This window comes from Chaetura pelagica, unplaced genomic scaffold (genome assembly GCF_000747805.2).
Source record: "Chaetura pelagica isolate M959 unplaced genomic scaffold, ChaPel_1.0 scaffold106, whole genome shotgun sequence".
NCBI classification, from domain to species: Eukaryota; Metazoa; Chordata; class Aves; order Apodiformes; family Apodidae; genus Chaetura; species Chaetura pelagica.
Window position 1 is genome coordinate 1,562,679 of NW_009954222.1, and position 18,749 is coordinate 1,581,427.

At 35.0% G+C, this 18,749-nt stretch overlaps 1 protein-coding gene across 1 annotated transcript in view; it reads right to left on the reverse strand.

The window, feature by feature from the left end:
- KLHL1 (kelch-like family member 1) overlaps positions 1–18,749 on the reverse strand; it is a 146,012-nt gene that overhangs the window by 64,468 nt on the left and 62,795 nt on the right. Inside the window, exon 4 of the mRNA XM_010003488.1 lies at positions 13,133–13,345. Within this exon, the coding sequence (XP_010001790.1) occupies positions 13,133–13,345 (213 nt within the window). The remainder of the gene's footprint in view (positions 1–13,132; positions 13,346–18,749) is intronic.

Here is an 18,749-nt window from a genome sequence, read left to right on the forward strand (position 1 = left end):
CTGCTGAACATTTATACTTGAAAAGGTTTGATTAAGAGTATAATTGTTGACAATGCAAGATATTAATTTAAATACCTACATAAGAACTTTTAATTATTCCTACTAATATTACTAATTATCCTCCATGAGAATTTAACAAAATACTTCAGTCATCAATAGTATTTTCTAATAAGGAAAAATATATACTTTTTTAATACACATGTAACATTAATTATTAATTAGAAATATTAAGGCAATAGAAATGAGAACAGCAGCCTGTTTGCACTGTTTACATGAGAAAATGAAAGTATTTTGGGCTATTGATGAAGCATGCATTATTAACATGCTTAAGAATTACATTCAGAGAACAAAGAGAGAAAAAAAAAATTAATTTATAGATTGAAATTTAGAAAAAGATATAGAAATTAAATATCTATTTGAAAACTGGGTCAGTTTTGTACAGAAACAATTCACTTAATTTTGCATAGCAGATAGGACAACTTTAAAGATTATCTAATTGTTGATTTCCTACAAATACATTTTAGCAGTTCTTTTAACTTTGTTTTTTAAATTATTTGCTCTGGTTTGAAACAGAATTAAGCCAATTTTCCTTTTACAGTTTTTTTTTCTTCAGTGAACTCATTTTGTTTTCTACCATTATATTTGATCTCACTGAACATTCTGGATCTGTTCAGGATTCTTTTCTATGCATGTTTAATTGTTTCAGTAACCTGTTTTAGTTCAGAGATTATTTCCATGAATTTTTCTGTAGTAACACAAATATTCAGCGCACGAAAGTCAGTATTTTTGTTGCTCAAGGACTAAATTATTCATAATGTGTGATTTACTCAGACCAGCTGCTCAACCAACTCACAAAGAAAAAGACTATACTGAATCCCTCAGAGAAAGCTTATTACTCAGAGAAAGATTATTTTCTTCTCAGCAATAAGATGCAGCAGACTTAAGGATCTTTAAAAAAATTTATACAAGTCCTTTATGGAAGCATATGGCTAATTATTTTTATTACAAGTAATCTATGTTAAGATTTACTGCTTGGGCACAACAGACTATCATTATTCTGTGTCTGATCTGTCTGTGCATGCAGGTGGTAAGACTGCAAAGAGAATGGTCACATAGCAATAATGGTGAATGGTCTTGGAATGGAATTTTGGAAAGAAGTCTGATTGTTTTCTGTCTAACAAGTGAACTCTGGCATCTACAAAGCTGGTGTTTCTGGTGATCATAATCACTGGCAAAGGAAATATGTTCAGTATTTAATTGATTTGTAATTTCAAATTTTTCTCCATACAGTAAAAATAATTTCAGATTCCAGATTTCCAGATTTTCAGATTTTAAACTGGCTTTCTACCCTCCAGCTATAATCCTTAGTCCTCCTTACCCCTCCTCCATATCAGGGTACAAAAACCAACCAAACAAAAAAAATTAATATAGCATAGTTGAAGTTTTTGTCTTTAACATATAATTAGGTTACCAAAATGAATGCAACAGAAAAACAAAAATCACACACACATTCTGAGGCTTTACATTTGATACACAAATGCATACATTGTTTTTCTTCCCCAATCTCTTGAACAAACTAGCTAATTGGATTGGAATATTAATTGGCAGCATCCGTGGTAAGCAATTAAACTGTAGTGATGAAACCACCTTCACAACACGAACACTTCCCTGAAGTTTATGATTTAATGAGCCTATCTAATAAAATCTTCAATATAATTTTCTGTAAGTGGTCCTTTTTATCCTTTATCACACTTTTCAAACTTTAATTTCAACTTCATTTGTAAATATGTCCAAACTTTTTTGAACACACCCTGACTTATTGGACCACTGGTCTTTATTTTCAGATTAAACCCCTTCTTAAAGTAAATACCGATCTCATATGTTAGATATTTACTTTCTAGATATTTAAAGTTAGGTGAGAGTAATCTTTCTTAGAGTACCTTGTTTTATTAATTCTCTAATTCTGGAGGAAAAAAAAATGACATAATTCTGAGGCCCATGCATATTTTGAAATACTACAATGGAAATAAGAAAAGTTCTAAAGTTCAAACTGCATTCATAAAGAAGATTAACAAAAAAATATCCCAATACTCGAATCAATACAAAAGTTGGGCTATGACTAAATATTCTTATTGTCTGTTCTCCTTTGGTTCAAAGGCAGATGTTTTTATTTTAAGCTCTTCAGAATCTTTTGTTTTATTATTATTCTAAAGGTGATACATAAAATAGAAATTTAAGTGAAAGCAGAACAGGTCCCAACAAATGGAACACAAACACTATTCAGTAAATCACAGAATCACAGAATTTTTTGAGTTGGAAGGCACCTTAAAGATTATTGAGTTCCAACTCCCCTGCATTTGCAGGGACACCTCCCACTAGAGCAGGCTGCTCAGAACCCCATCCAACCTGCCCTTGAACACCTTCAGGGATGGAGCCCCCACAATATCTCTGAGCAGCCTGTTTCAGTGTCTCACTACCCTTACACTGAAGAATTTCTGTCTGATCTCTAACTTAATCTCTCTTATTTCAGTTTAAAACTATTATCCCTTGTCCTCTCACTGAAAGTCCCTCTAAAAGTCCTTCCCCAGCTTTCCTGTAGGCCCCCTTCAGGTACTGGAAGGCCACTATGAGGTCCCCCTGGAGCCTTCTCTTCTTGAGGCTGAACAACCTCAACTCCCTCAGCCTGTCCTCATAAGAGAGGTGCTCCAGCACTTCGATCATTTTTGTGGCACTTCTCTGGACATGTTCCAACAAGTCCACAACTTTCCTATGCTGGGGACACCAGAGCCAGATGCAGTATTCTAGGTGAGGTCTCACCAGGGCAGAGTAGAGGGGGCAGAATCACCTCTCTTGATCTGCTGGCCACACTTCTTTTGATACAGCCCAGAATAGAGTTGGCCTCTGGTCGTGACCATCTAGCCAGTTCCCTATCCACTAAACAGTCCACCCATCAAATCTCTCTCTCCAATTCAGTGAGAAGGATGTTGTGGGGGATGGTAACAAAAGTCTTGCAGAAGTCCACATAGATGACATCCACTCCTTTTCCCTGGCTGACTGATGCAGTCACTTCATTGTAGAAAGCCACTAGCTTGGTTAGGCAGGATTTGCCCCTGGTAAAGCCATGCTGGCTGTCCTGATCACCTCCTTGTCTTCCACGTGCCTTAGCATGTCTTAATAGCTAATAGCCTACATTTGAAAATCACTGGGTATTTTATTTTATTTTCTATAATTACCTGTTAATTGTAGTTAACTGTAGCCTATCAAAATTGATGTTACTGTGAGAAAACTTCTATAGGGAGTAACTACAAAGAAATGGAATACAAAAGCATAATCTTCTCCCTAAATCATGTCTTCCTCTTTCAAATATCATCTTCAGGTTTCAGAAACAGGTACAAGTATGGGTAAGAAAACCTCACATAGAAAGGGAACTATCCATTTAAACACCTTTTCTTTATAAGATAGTTCAAAGATAAATATTAAAAATGCCTAGTGTGACGAATTCTTCTAGTACATATATAATACCTGAAATGTTGATGGCTCAAGGTAAAACAAAGAAGAAAATATTTCACATTATTTGGTTTTTTTATTATGCTGAATTAATCTGAGAGAGAAGGAAGGATGCAAATAACAGCACTACACTGCAAAAGATAACATTAACTTAACAAAACTTAACAGTACGGAAGCAAAGTTCAGCCCATCTCTTAGATCTCTCATTATGCTTTTCCCAGGAGAACTATTCAAGATACTTCATTGTACCAGTTTAAGCATTTGCAAGTGCTTTTTCCTTCCTTCTTTATTTAGAAGCAACAGATTTCAAATGATGTCGACAGCAACAAAGGTTTCTGCTTTTAAAACCACCTGTTGTTAAGAGTTGCTGAGAGTAGTCATTTATCTTTGCCTTCACTACTTTCAATGAGTTCTGTTTGTGTGAGTTCTGGAGCTTAATCTACGGAATGCCAACAACTAGCCACAAAACTTATCATCTAGAAGGATGGTTTAATCTTTGATGTGGACAACTCACACGCTGTAACTATCCTTATAAGTGAGTTACTCTAAAACAAGCTTGGGTACCTCTACACTAAATTACAGAAATCTTTCATGATCTGGACGATGGGGCAGAGCAGACACTCAGCAAGCAACTTCAGCAGGCTGGAGAAAGGGCCTGACAGGAACCTAATGAAGTTCAACAAGGACAAGTGCAAAGTCCTGCAGCTATGGAGGAACAACCTCAAGCACAAGCATATGCTGGGGCCACCCAGCTGGAAAGCAGTTTGGCAGAAAACTGGGGTCCTGGCAGACACTAAGTTGAACAGGAGCCAGCAGTGTGCCCTGGAAGAAAAGAAGCCTAAAGGTGTCCTGGTTTGCCAAATTGCCAGCAGATTGAGGGAAGTGATTCTTTCCCTCTAATCATGTCTGGGGATGCCACACCTGAAGTGCTGTGTCCACTTCTAGGCTCCGCAGAGTAACAAAGATAAGTGAAATAAGGGGAAACTACCAGGTCCAGCAAGAGTGGGATCTTACCAGTTTGGCTCTTCTCAGAGGTGCCCAGGGGCAGGGCCAGAAAAAATGGGCACACTGACACAGAGAAGTTTCATCTGAACATGAGGAAAGACATTTTTGCTGTGAGGGTCACTGAACATTGGCACAGGTAGTCCAGGGACGTTGTGGAGTCTCCCTCCTTAAAGGCATTTAAAAACAGTCTAGACAAGATCCTAGGCACTGCTTAAGCAGAGAGGTTGGACCAGATGACCTCCAGAGGCCTACTCGTGTGTGAACCATTCTATGATTCTGTGACTGTAAGTAGAAAATAAGTACAACTTCCATTAAATAGGTATGGAAGTGTTATATATTATGACAAGGTAAACTTAAACTTCTAGGTTTGACTCTGAGCACCAAGGTTTTAAGGTAACTAAGATCACAATTTAGGTTGTGCTTCCCAGGTTCTGTACAGCATGCTGTTCTCCAGATAGCTACAACATAACTCCTGAACTGACAGGCTGCATCTACTCCACTGACAGTTTTAAATGTCTTCCTGGTTTGGAGATATTTGCAGCTCACATTGAAAGGTCTTGCTACCTTGTTTAGATCTCAACAGAACTGTGAAGTCTGCAGAAAGCTTTTTTCTCCTATGCTAAAACCTCTCTCCAATTTATTTGTTGCCCTCATTAATCAAAATAGAGCCCACTACTACATGGTAAACTCCATAAAAAAAAATAAAAATAATCAAGCAGCACTGAATTTTTGCTATTATTGCCACTCACGGGTATAATGTATCTGGAGATAAAATATAACTGGAGAGTAAAACAACAGTGTTAATTATATGCAGTGCAGTTTGAGTCTGATGGCAACTGTCATGTCATATGCTTGTAGATGAAAAGAGAGGCAGGACAGGTCTAAGGGAAACAGGAATCTGAAAAGGTATTAAAAACAAGATTTTCAAAACTGGTCAGCAACTTGCAGCTCTGTTTAGGAACATAATCTGCACTGCTAGACTTTTAAAAGTGCTTGGCACCCATCCACTTTCATTAAAAATGCTATGAACAGCTGGGTGTTAAGCATGTTGGCAAGTCTCAGCGTATCAAGTAGCTGTCTAAATGACAGTGGAGCTTTGCTGAAAGTTATGCTAATTTTCACTGCTGCAATCCATGCAAGCTATTTATCTGAATGATTAAAAAATAAGTGCAAACGAGCATTTGAACTGGAAGAAGAAACGGGGTATACCACTGTTATTTGATCCACTCCCATTGCATTTATTTTTATAAGTTTCACTAAATATACAGAATTTTTAGATATTAATTATAGTATCCTGGTACCCTAATCAGTTAAAATTTATTGATAAAATTTAAATATATGTTGCCAAAGAAAATAACTGAGTAGCCAAACACACTGAGTAACGTCTGCAACAATCTGATATATTCAACACTCTGACAATCACTAAGACAGAAAAAGACAGAAAAGTTGCCAATAATGACAATAAATAATGTGACCTTGTAAAAACATAAACAACAGGCAAAGCCTGTCTTCTCAAAACTTAACACATGATTTTATTTAAATAAAAATGTATTGAACATTAAAGTATGCACTGAAAATTGTGTTGTTTTGAAGGTCAAGGAACTCTTTTACACAAGTAAAACCAGAGCTTATAATTCACTTGGACAGTTAATATAATGTATCAATAACACGTGTTTTCACATGAACATACTCTATACATTCTAATAGGGACATTTATGAGAATAAATAGAATGAACCGCATAGAATGAACAACAGAAGTAGCATATTTTATCAAAACATTGTTCTGAACCTTTGGCAAGGCAGAATTAACATGAAGAGAGGCAAGGTTTCTATTTTCGTTTTGTCGTATTCCCCAATAATTTCACGACCATGTGCAAAAGCAATTTACCTAGTGATGACCCATTCTTCTACTAAATAAATTTACCCCAACAGATTTAGTAGCACACCATAGGCTCAGTGTATCTTGAGACATTGCATTAAAAAGTCAGGTAATGTGTTTGAGTAAAGGATAGAAGTGTGTATTACAGCCACAACTTTTTATTTGAGCATTTTCTCATGACAGCTTCAAAGCATTTACTGATACTTTCCTGATATTTACTAAACTTTACTGCCAAAAAACTATTTGGAAATGAATGTCACTCATAACCGTATTGAATGTTGAATGTTTTCACTGTTCACAAATTCTTACACTGTCACTTATCTAAAGAGGAAATGCCATCCATATTGGTATGATATGTGGACAATTAGAATTAGCTAAAATACAAAAAAAAATCCCCTTGGACTCTATCCTCACACTATACTGAACTATCACGTCTTTCTTCATATAAAATATTAGATAGCTCCACAGCCTGATAAGCTGTTTTGAAAAAAGAAAAAAAGTTAGCTTTGCTACGTGATCTGTGTAAGAAAAATAGAAAAAATAAAACATATTCTGCCTGTACTGACTATAATCAACTAATTGTCATTTCATCAGCAAGTGAAATTTCAGACCCAAATTTCTCCTACCTTGATAAGCTAACAGAGGAATATGGACATCATCCTAGAAGCTTGCCTGAAATCTCAATTTTTGTAGACCAAGAAGTCATTCTTAATGTAATTAGTTGATATTTATTTACTTGAAGTTACATAAAAATAGCATATAAATATTGTCAAACTTCCTCACATTCACAAGTTTTTATTATTCAGATACAGACAGGCTTCCAAATCAAGTGATTGCTTGATTCACTTACATAAACCAAAGGATTTAGCACCATCTGAGTTGCCATATGATGTCTACGAATCCACACTGGGCCAATAAATACAGCAGTGGACTTATGATGGAATGCTTCCAGAAATCTTCTAGGAGCCAGGCAGCATTATAATCCATAGCACCTCAACACATAGGTTCAGTTTTTTTCCTATATGCTGCACTAGATCATCATTACCTACAGTGGGAGGTCAGGAATCTCACTGATGTGCAAAAGCCTACACAGCTAGGTGAGTAGGAAACTGAATCATATATTCAGTCCTCTCAGATGCCAGTTATAATTTCCTGGCATCTATTTCATTTAGAAATGATTGAAAGACTTGAGAAAACACAGAGAATGACTGAACATACATATATACTTAGCATTTAACTCAGACTAGTGGATAAGAATCAGTCTAAAAAACATGGAATTCTAGTCAGGTGGAATTCTAGTCAGGTGTCATACCACCTGCACTTCTTCAGTGATGCCAGAGATGGTTAGATAACTGTAAAAGGTTATTACCTCATATTATCAATCACACTGCTCCAAAGAAGAAAGTTAGAGATTGACTGACATACAGTGAAACCCTCCATTTTTGCTAAGCAAAGGATTCTTCAATTGTTTAATCTAGTTTAATAGATATTGAAAAGCCCAGAACTCAATGAACCTGTCTGATGACTGCCTGGATAATTGTTGTTTTAACAGTACAGAGAAATATCTCTTTGTTAAATGCCTGCTAAGCTGGGGAAGGAATTTGCAAGTTTGCCTCAAAAAGTCAATTATCCAAGTCAGGATTTAAAGGTTTATCTACTTGATTATTATATGCAAATTCATATCCACTTTTAAAATTATGTACGACCAGACATAGTGTGTGCATTCTGAGGGGATTTAAAGGCTTAGCTTTTTCTACAGGCTCCCTAGAAATTCTCTGTATAAACAAGAACAGAACCCACGTGGATCAGTTCACTTTCTCTCCAGTGACTCACAAGGTATTTAAGTTCTTCATTTTATAAGGACTGGATTGTTTCTGCCTCTGGGCAAGAAATCTAATTTAGATGCCTATGTTACTTTCACTGAATCTGAGACACAGTGTATTTAATACTCAAAGACTATGCATTATCCTACTGATGTGATTTGCAAGCCTCTGAAAATTATATTATTAAATGTTGCAGAGAGAAAGGCAATAATATCTATGCTTTACTCTATGCTATTTTTTATTTTTCATAGTTAACCCATTATTTACTGTCACAAGCAGTTGCAAAACATCCATTTTAAACAGAACACACTGGTGGAGTACAAGTTTGTTGTTTTTTTTTAACTATTTCTGCAAGTAAATATTTGTGCTGTTTTTATCACGCACCGAGAAACATTAAAACATAAGTATAAAACTCTCATTCTTTACTAGTCATTTATTCTCGGCACTCAGTAACATGGGTTAACTCCTAAATGTTGCTTGTAAATTCCTTCAGTAGCCCAACTGTTACTAATACCTTTGCACAATCTTAAGAATCAACATAAAATAATGTTTTGCCCAATGGAAGCCACACATATTCCTGCTCATGCTGTAGCCCCAGCATTAACAGGTATATTACATTTGTTCCGACAATCATCTAAAGCAAACTTTTCATATAATCACATAGTAAATGTGATTACATCACTAGTAAACAAAATAGGGATTGGCAGATGTTCAAACATGCTGATAAATGGCACTGAATGTTTCAGATACAACTTGAGTCAGAGAATGGGAGACACAAGCACAGAAGAAACCACTCTGGTGTGGGAAAGGAGGAAAGATAAGGAGAATTCATTGATAAAGACATTAATAGAATGGTTCAGGTTGGAAGAGACCTTAATGATCATCAGTTTCCAACCTCCCTACTATGAGCAGGGCCACCTCATGCTAGATCTGGTTTCACAAAGCCTCATCCAACCTGGCCTTGAACACTTCCAGGGAGGGGGCATCCACAACTTCCCTTAGCAATGTGTTCCAGTGCCTTACTACACTTATGGTGAACAATTTCTTCCTGATGTCTAACCTAAACCTACCCTCTTTCAGCTTAAAACCATTACCCCTTGTCCTATCACTACACTCTCCGGCAAAAAGCCTCTCCCCATCTTTCCTGTTGGCCCCCTTTATATATTGGAAGGCTACTATAAGGTCTCCTTTATATATAAATATGTATAAACTCCTCTATATGTTTACATTCAGGGACAGAAGTCTATATTTTAGTTTCAACTGCAAATGAGGTTAGACTTTTGTCTAAACAGAGTTAGTGAGGATTCATATGAACGGTTTTGCTGCCTGAGCTGTGGGGATGGTAATCACTACACATCATGTCATGGGGAAGGTAATAATTAGGTGGTGGGTGTGGAAAGTCATAAGGGAACCAGGTTAGAACACTGTTAGCTATGCTAGTTAGACCTTAATTAATATATCTTTCCACAACTATAGATTTTCACCTCTCTAGTGGGTTTGCTTGGAAAGGTTTTCTAGGGTGTGACAGGGGTGGCTTCTGTGAGAAGCTTCCAGAAGCTGCTCAGTAGAGCCAGTGTCTGCCATCAAATAGAGCCAATGCCAGCCGACTCTAAGATGTACCTGCCACTGGCCAAGGCCAAGTCCATCAGCTATGCTGGTAATGCCTATATGATAACGTATTTAAGACAGGGAAAAAAACAACAAACCAAAACAAACCTGTAAAACTGCAGCTGAAAAGAGGAGTTAGAATATGTGAGAGAAACAACTCTGCAAACATTAAAGTCAGTGAAAAAGAAGGGGGAGGAGGCCCTCCAGGCACTGGAGCAGAGATTCCTCTGCAGCCCATGCTGAAGAGCATGGTGAAGCAGGTTGCCACCCTGCAGCCCAATAAACTCCACACTGAAGCCACTGCAGGTCCACCTGCAGTTTGTTATCTTACTCTCAGTGAAGAATGCTATTAAAAATCACAGGAAAAATATTTATAAGAAGCTTGTAAATTAAAAATTCAAGTAAATAATTTAAAACACTTCAGCATTAACAAGTTTTAAGACACCCAGCACATTTTAACTCCCCCTGAATCCTTTAAGAGTGAAAATAAACATAAATTTAAAGGTTTTCTGTACAGAGTAGCACAAAATACTGAGAAGACCTATTGAAAGTATGCAACTAGATATTACCTGTCATATAGTGCAATAGTTTTTATACTGGCCAAGTCATCAATCTTTCTAATTTGATTTGAATGAAAAAATACAAACTTTTAGAGTAGCAGATGGTTTTAGGCAAATCAAAGGAGCAAAATTAAACTAAAGTTCTATGGCAACATTACAGGTTTTATTCTTTCATTTTCAGCTTCATGATACTTTTCTTTTAATATGGTAATACTGATTGGTTTCTCCTAAATTTTTCTACTGAATTTTTAATTACATTGTTTGATATCCTATTACTCAAGTCTGACTACATTGGCAATTACTGCACCTTGAAAGCAAAATTAGGCATCATAAAAACTCAGGCTATAATTTTAAGCCTTCATTGGAAGAGGATCTCAGTACAGTCTTTTCAATCTGTTAATACTCTTTGCAGTCTATGACTTAATCTTTTTAAATGAATTTAGAAGTCCGTTAACACTTTTTTTTTTTTTTTTTTTCTCAAAGGTCCAATGATTAGCTTTTAATTTGCACCTGCCTTCTCTTCAGAGAACTCTTCGGTTAATTTTCCATGCAGTGAAAATGACAGCGTTTGATTTATACTTAAGTATAAATCATAGTAGGAAAAAAAAACACACCTTTTTGTAATAAAAAGTAGATTTTCAACTCCAGCTCTCAATACTTTTCAGTTGACACTTTGTTATATCTTATTTTTCATCTGGAAATAACATTTAAACACTTTTTTAGCATTATAGCAAACATTTATATGATACAGTGCCCAATTATAGACAAGCACCAGTGCACAAGGTTTAATTTTCATATTAAACTGAGCAAAAAATACAGATAATTGCCAAAATATATCACTCTAAAATATTTCTTTTTAATTCCTTGCAGTTTTGAAACTTTTTTATTTATTTATTTATTTATTTATTTATTTTGTATATCCTACTCACTGGCTGTTTAGAAAGAAATGTTTTCTCTCTAAAAATTGGACCTGAATCTGAAGTAGTAAGTTTTATGAGAAACTTTCTCGATACACAATGGAATTCAGTTTGAGGTTAAAACAAATGTTTTAGGAGTTTAGAGGTGGGTATCAATGACACATTTACCTTTGTGATGATTATCTGTGATAGTTAATGGAAATCTAGGATTTAAGTCAGTTGCTAAATATGGGTATCATGTTACTTCAGATAACTTAAGGTATCCAGGATATTATCATGGGGATGATGTATAGTAAAGTGGACACAATTCAGTTGCATAATGAGGGCCATAGGTGCTGTTGGCAGTGTCTTAGGGTATCCTTATTTGTTAGGGCCACAGAGACACCAGAAGGAACTCTGAGGCGGGTATTGTGGTGTGGACATGGCTACTCAACTATACAGAGCATTGCCTTTAATACTATGGATAAAGAGCTACAACACTCATCTTGGTAATGTGGGGGAACATTGGTTTACATGCAACTAGCACTGCAGAGGTAAGCAAAGCATGGCTACTAGATGAAATAAAATCCCTATTGACTGGAGGAATGCAGTTAAATTTATGAACCATACTTCTAGAGTTTGTAGTGGGATTAGAAGCTTTTGAACATAAATGTAGCTTGAAATCTTGTCTCTAAATTATTTCAGCTGATACTTTATATGCCATAGAATCATAGAAACATGGAAAAACTCAGGTTGGAAGAAACTTTGAAAGATTTTCTGGTCCAAACTTTAATGGGAAAGAGAGTCTAGATGAGAATGACGCCATTACATACCTTACACTCATACTTACATTACTTTGTATTTTGTATAAGGGTACCAAAAATATATCTTTTTAATCTCACCTTTAATTTTCACCATTTTCAGCAATTCACAGAACAAACAAAAAAGTTATATTCCTTTTATGTGACCTAGGTCAATAGCCTCATTTAATTCCATAGTGGTAGATCTTGGACATACTAATAATAAATACAATTATTACTAAGGCAGGGACCAGTAACCAAAATACCTGGATGACCTCTTTCTTCACAATACGACCTAGATATGAAGCTGGTGTGTCAACAGCTTAAGTTACCTTCTGTAAGTGTTTGACAGATTAAAAAAACACTTTAAAGACTGTAATGATGCACAGTATTCTGTGCTAGCCTCCTAACTGGCATAGATGTTGAAAAAATTCTGACTATCAGTTAGTCTTCATTCACTGCGTGTCAACTCAGGATTTGGTCTCTAAGGAACAATAAGTATTCCCAAATGAAACTGAAGAAATTTAGATCCTCCTCAGCCTCTATTCTCCTAGGTGACATACCATCCTGGTAGGCCATCACTAGCCCTTCTCCAGTTTCTTCCTATGCTTTTCAAACTGTGGAGTGCAAAACTGGAAACAGTATTTTAGGTGCAACTTTAGCAGCACCAGGTATTACGTGAAAAATAACTTCATATGGCTTGCTGATTATTTATTTTTTCTGATGTAGGCCAACATGTGGTTTCCCTCATTCATGCTGTTGTCTCATATTTAGCCCTCTATCTGCAGTAATCTCATCTGGGGTTTTTTGGGTGGGGTTTTTTTGTGGTTTTGCCTTGGTTTGTTTTTTTCTGGAGGTATTTACTATTCTGCATGTCCTTAGCATCTGGCTGCTCTTCTAGCCTTCCATTTTTTCGAAGTCCGAACACTTTAGCTTTCAAACATCCAGAGTATTCAGCAGTTGAAGATTATAAACAGAAGAGAGGTTTCACAATAACAGTGATATTATTATTGCTATTATAATTATTTAGAAATAAAAATAATTTTAAAAATACCTGAGGTGGAAGCAGTGGTAATCTGATATAAGCAAGTAGCATACTTAGGTCATTGCATCGCCTCTGCATATCATACTTCACCCACATCATTAAGGCATGGAAAATGGTCTCTTCATCAGGAACATTCACATCATCACTAGCAAGGAGTTTATGGAGTTCGTCAGCTGGTAGAAGTAAAAATTCTTGATTTCTTATAACTTCCATTATATTTTCCTGAGAGGAAGGAAGTATTTCAGAGTCAGTAATACTGGAAGAAAATAAAAGCAGCTATTAAGCTAATAAAACCATAGAATTAGTCAATATCTGCCACACTGAGTCCTCTTACAGCTCTTGAGAAAAACAAACCAAAGATTATTAGAATTAAACAACTATAGTTGTAATTCATATACAAATATATTCAGAAAACAATCTAAAGATTATATGGTAATACTGTAATTAAAAACCATCAGAATTAGTAAAGGCTAGGACAGATGAGCACATTATTTGAAACATTTATAAACTCAGTTGTAGTGGAGCACTTTTGATATTTTGTAAATCCTTACATGCATGTACTACATTTTCCTGAATTTTTTTAACTACCAGATTTTTTTCTTAAATAACTTATCAGACATATATAGTTATATTCTCAATATTCTGGTCATGGCTGGCTATATATATGACAAAGCCGAGAGGAAGATCAATACCATGAATTTAGCATAATTTCATTTGTTTGTTTAGAACAGACTGTTAACATTCAGCTCATGTGCAAAATGTATACAGCAATTAAAATCTCATAGTGTTGAAACTTGTATATAGGAATAACTATTAAGAACCGAATTAAGTGTTCTCTGAACTACCTATCCTACATTAACAGGAAACAACAAAACCAAAATTCTGCAGGTTTGTCTTTCTCCAAATATTTCATTTTGGGTGCGTGATCTCTGTGGAGAAATTGCAGATTTGTTCTCATATTCTTGATTCATAGACAAGTATTATAAGAATGTGGAGTACAGACTGGAGGCACAAGACTCCACTGCTGCAAAAGAAATCTTATTCTTGACATAAAACAAAAATGTACAAAGTGTTGGAGGGATAAAGAAGTTACAATATCTGATAGAAAACATATAATTATTGGTACCATAATGGTATTTTGGATAAACATCATGAGAGTAAGATGATAAGCAGGAAAGGAATGAAAAAACATCAGTCAAGGATTTAAGGTTAAAAACATCAGAATTTAAGGAAGTGGATAATTTCACTCCTGCACCCACTCAATTAAATTCTTAGCATATCAAAATTCAAATTAATGCTGTCTATAATTGCTTGTTTGGGTCTGGGCCAGAAGAAAGACTGACTGGTCATCAGGAACTGAAATAGAAGTAACATAGTATTACTGAGATAATATAACTAATACAGGAAGAAAGTGGTGCAAGACTTGAAACATAAGAATTGTACTCTGGCCCTAATAATAATATGTCACATAGTGTCCTCCACCTGTGATACAAGGAAATTAGTTCAATTCTTCAACAACATTTTTTTATTTTTTTTTTAAAGTTACAGCTTCAAATAAAGGCTTCATATTATTTTATATAAGGTAGCAAAGATGACTAACACAGATACAGACGTGATAAAACCATGACAGCCAGCAACGTGTAATGTAATTATACAACAAATTCATGCAAATAGAATAAATTAGCTAAAGCTGAAAGTTATGCTTGTTATTATGAATGTGGATACTTTTGCTTGTTTAACTTAACTTTCAATAAGTAACATTTTAACTCTACAAAGACACCCAAAAGTGGATGCTGACACAACAGAAAATTACAGTTATATTCATGGTCATCATATTACCCCTGCTGAAATGTTAAAACATGACTCTGTTCTTTTTTTAAAATTGATTAAATTTCAATAGGTACCTAAACAACTAGATTTTTATGCCTAAGGTTTTAATCTGTTGACTGCTGATAAAATTTAAGTTGTGTGACTGCAACTTTGTATAATAGCTTGGAAACATAAGGGAACTAGTTTGCAGGCACTTACCCACAAGTTGGCTTTATCAATTTTAATTAAAAAGCCATAAAACTCAGAAAATTTCATTGCACTTCTCAGTAAATGATTTATAAGCCGAAGTTTAATTAAGGCTGGTTAAAATGACATTAAATCCCATTAAGAAAAAAATTTAACTCTACTTCTTAATAGGAACCAACATCAAACTTTAGAATAGCATATTAAACCAAAGATGTAATATTGTTGAGAAGCATTGAAATGGTGGAATACATTATATGAACTCACAGAACTTAATTAATTTTGAATAACACTGAGAGCCAGAGCTTTAAGTTCAGAATAATAATAATAATGTTAGGTTTGATTAAGAAATTTTAAATTTTTATTGTCTTTTCATCTGGATATATGCTTAAGGAGATCCTATTTCAGCCTCTGTATTGATTTACCATTGGCTGAAAGTAGAATCTAACAATGTTTTCAAACAAAACATATGAACTCAAATCTGATTTTCTGAACATCTGGACTTACACTAGTTTCATGGTACTTCAGGCTGAGTGCTGTAGAAGATGTTATTTAATAACATTTCTTTACATAATTGTAACTTCTACACAAACATACACATTTATACTGTATGTTTATACATACGAAACAGAAATAAAATCCAGGTTCTTGTTCCTCAGAGCTCCTTCAAATATTTGGCATTTCCTAAACTGACTACTGAATGTTTAGAACTTCCTAGATCACATTTTAATTTCTTGAGATTAATTTCATTTGAAGCAGCAAAACATATTTAAATGGCTTGCTGTTTTATCTTAACATAAATAATTTATTTTATGCTTATTGTAGAAAAATACCTGCCTTTCTTTTAAAATATAGTTATTCTTACTTTTTGCACTTTAGGGAACAGGATATTGCTTAAAAAATTGAGGAGAAATTAAATAAAATGAGAATTCTCCTGAAATTAAGGTGCAGGGTAGGAATTGAGGCACTCATTACCACTTCCGTGAAGCACTTTTAGGAATGCTTAGGTCCTCAGTCTGAGAAACCTCAGAACATATGGGTACTTCGTGTTTAAGCACATCCAGGGTTATGCTATAGAGGTGTATTACTTCTCAGGACCTGCAACTTCTAATTTTGATACTTAAGCAGCTTTGTAGTTCTGGTCTTCACTTTAGCATAAGTCTCTTAAGATCAACTGGGCTGTGACTGCTGCCTCTCCTGCATGGGTCATCTGCTTAGCACATCCCTACAGTAAGAATTGTAATGTTTTAATTAAGTTAAGCAGTGGATTTTTGCTTTTAAATTAGAAAAGGTAACTTACAGTACAAATTGGGAAAGTCTCTGAACCCATTATGTCTCACTTGGTTGCTCTTTCAGTTTTTCAAAATGATAATGCAATAACCACTGCTGTGAGGTCATAGCGTTTCCACAGCTGAGTGCTTTCTGTTTTAAACCTCTTCGGCAGCAAACAGGATTAGAATTAAATGACCATAAAGTAGTAGCAGAGTAGGCTCATATAAACAAAACACAACTATTTTTAAAGGGAGATAAGCAAGCACCTGAGTATCTAAACCCAACAGATTGTGAATCATAGGAAAATAAATGCTCCAATGAAAATAAACTATTACCAAATTGAATGTAATAAAAATTAATTCTACTATCTATATCCTTGCAATGATGTTACCAATACAAATGAATTTGACTTTTTTTTTTTTTTTTTTTTTTTAAATCAAGACATGCAATGATAATTTTTTCACTTGGAATCAAATTTTCTTGCATAAGTTAGTTATCACTGATGTTCATGTCATTGATTTCACTAATCAATACATATCAGTTGTAAGGAAGAAACTGGAATAATTTCTTCAGTATTATTTTAAAAAATGAAATAATTTTATACCTTGACAAAGAATATCATATTCCAAGAGTATTAGTTAGAATCATGAGTGTTATTTAGAAACATGAGAGCTGCTGCAGCAGTAAAGTGCTTAGTAGTTTTATTTTTGTTTTGGATGTAATAGTCTTATTTAAGAAGTTTTATATTTAATTTTGATGCTGTGGCCTTTCCAGTATGAAAAGGAGAAAGGCATAAAATAATGCTGAAAAAAGGTATCCATACACTAGCCTTTCACTTAAATAGCAAATTACTAGTATCAATGAATATTTTAAGACCACACTGCTTTTACTTGAGAATCTAAGTTTTCATTACAACTTTAAATAAATAAATAAATAAATAAATAAATAATCTGATTTCCATGTTAAATCATATTTTTTACACTTTCTGTAGTGTAAAAGTCCTAAAAGCCGATTTTTACTTTGCTCAAGCCCCAAACTATTTCAGTCTGGTATTATTGCTGCTGTGCTACATTGAATTTAGCCCCCTGATTTTGTGCACTCAGTTTTCCTACCAGCTCTGTGTCATACAAGTCTAAATCCCCTTTGCAAAAACTGTCCTATCACATATCTTCTTTCCTAAAGAGAATGGACTTTTCAAATTCCTGAACTCCTGTCAGACAAAGGATCAATACTTGATAATGTGCTTATGATATGGTTCTCTAGTCAAATCCCAGATTTCATCATAGAACAAGCTTCATCTGCCCTATGTAATCCAAAGAGTTACATGTTTCTTCTAATGCCAGATGCCAGCCTTGTGTCACCATTACGAAAGACATAAAAAGGTGGGGCTGTTCAAAAGATAGGCAGCTAATGGAAAGAGATCGCATGGGTGTGTATGCTTCTCTCACCTTTGTATCTGGGAAAAGGGATCAGTAGCTTCTGCTTTTTGGGAGAGCAGAGAGCAAGTTGAGGATAGAAGAGACTGTGACTATGGGAAGCAGCTCACACAGCACACTGAAATCTTAATAGAGGCTTCTAGATTACAAAGTTAGATGACTACAACTTAAATATTTATTTTTTTTACTTGCAATTTATAATTTTTTTGTTCAAAAATGTTCAGTTTTAGGATATGAATCTACAGAATTAGCCAGATTATAATCTAATATATGGTAAATATCATGCAGCATTCTGGTATTTCACAACTTAAATGTAGTTAACAACCAGTCAGTCATAGATGGTTGCTGATATGACAGTTCATCACAACAAATTTTCTTAAGTTTTTAAGCTAGGGGGCCTTAATCTGGAATGTTTCCCTAACTACGTCAGAATGATTAATGTTTATTTCTCATTTTGCTGGAGGATCTTTGTTCACATATGCTGCACATATTCTTCTTCAGATCTAAGAAGATCCAAGAGTCTAAGCCTGTACACAAAACAGGTGCAACTTGCTAAACAGACATCTACGTATCTTTTTGCCCCTGACTGAAATAGTTTTTCAATGCTGTTCCAGAAAGTCCTGTATCCCATAAAACCTGGAACTGCTGGGTGCTAAGACTCAGTAAATGCATAACTTGTTCTTTCTAGCATGGTGGCTAGGAAAAACAGAACTCTGCTAGCCTGTAGACCAGTTATCTTCCTATTAATTACTGCACCTTTCCTCCCAGAAAGTCCTGTATCCCATAAAACCTGGAACTGCTGGGTGCTAAGACTCAGTAAATGCATAACTTGTTCTTTCTAGCATGGTGGCTAGGAAAAACAGAACTCTGCTAGCCTGTAGACCAGTTATCTTCCTATTAATTAC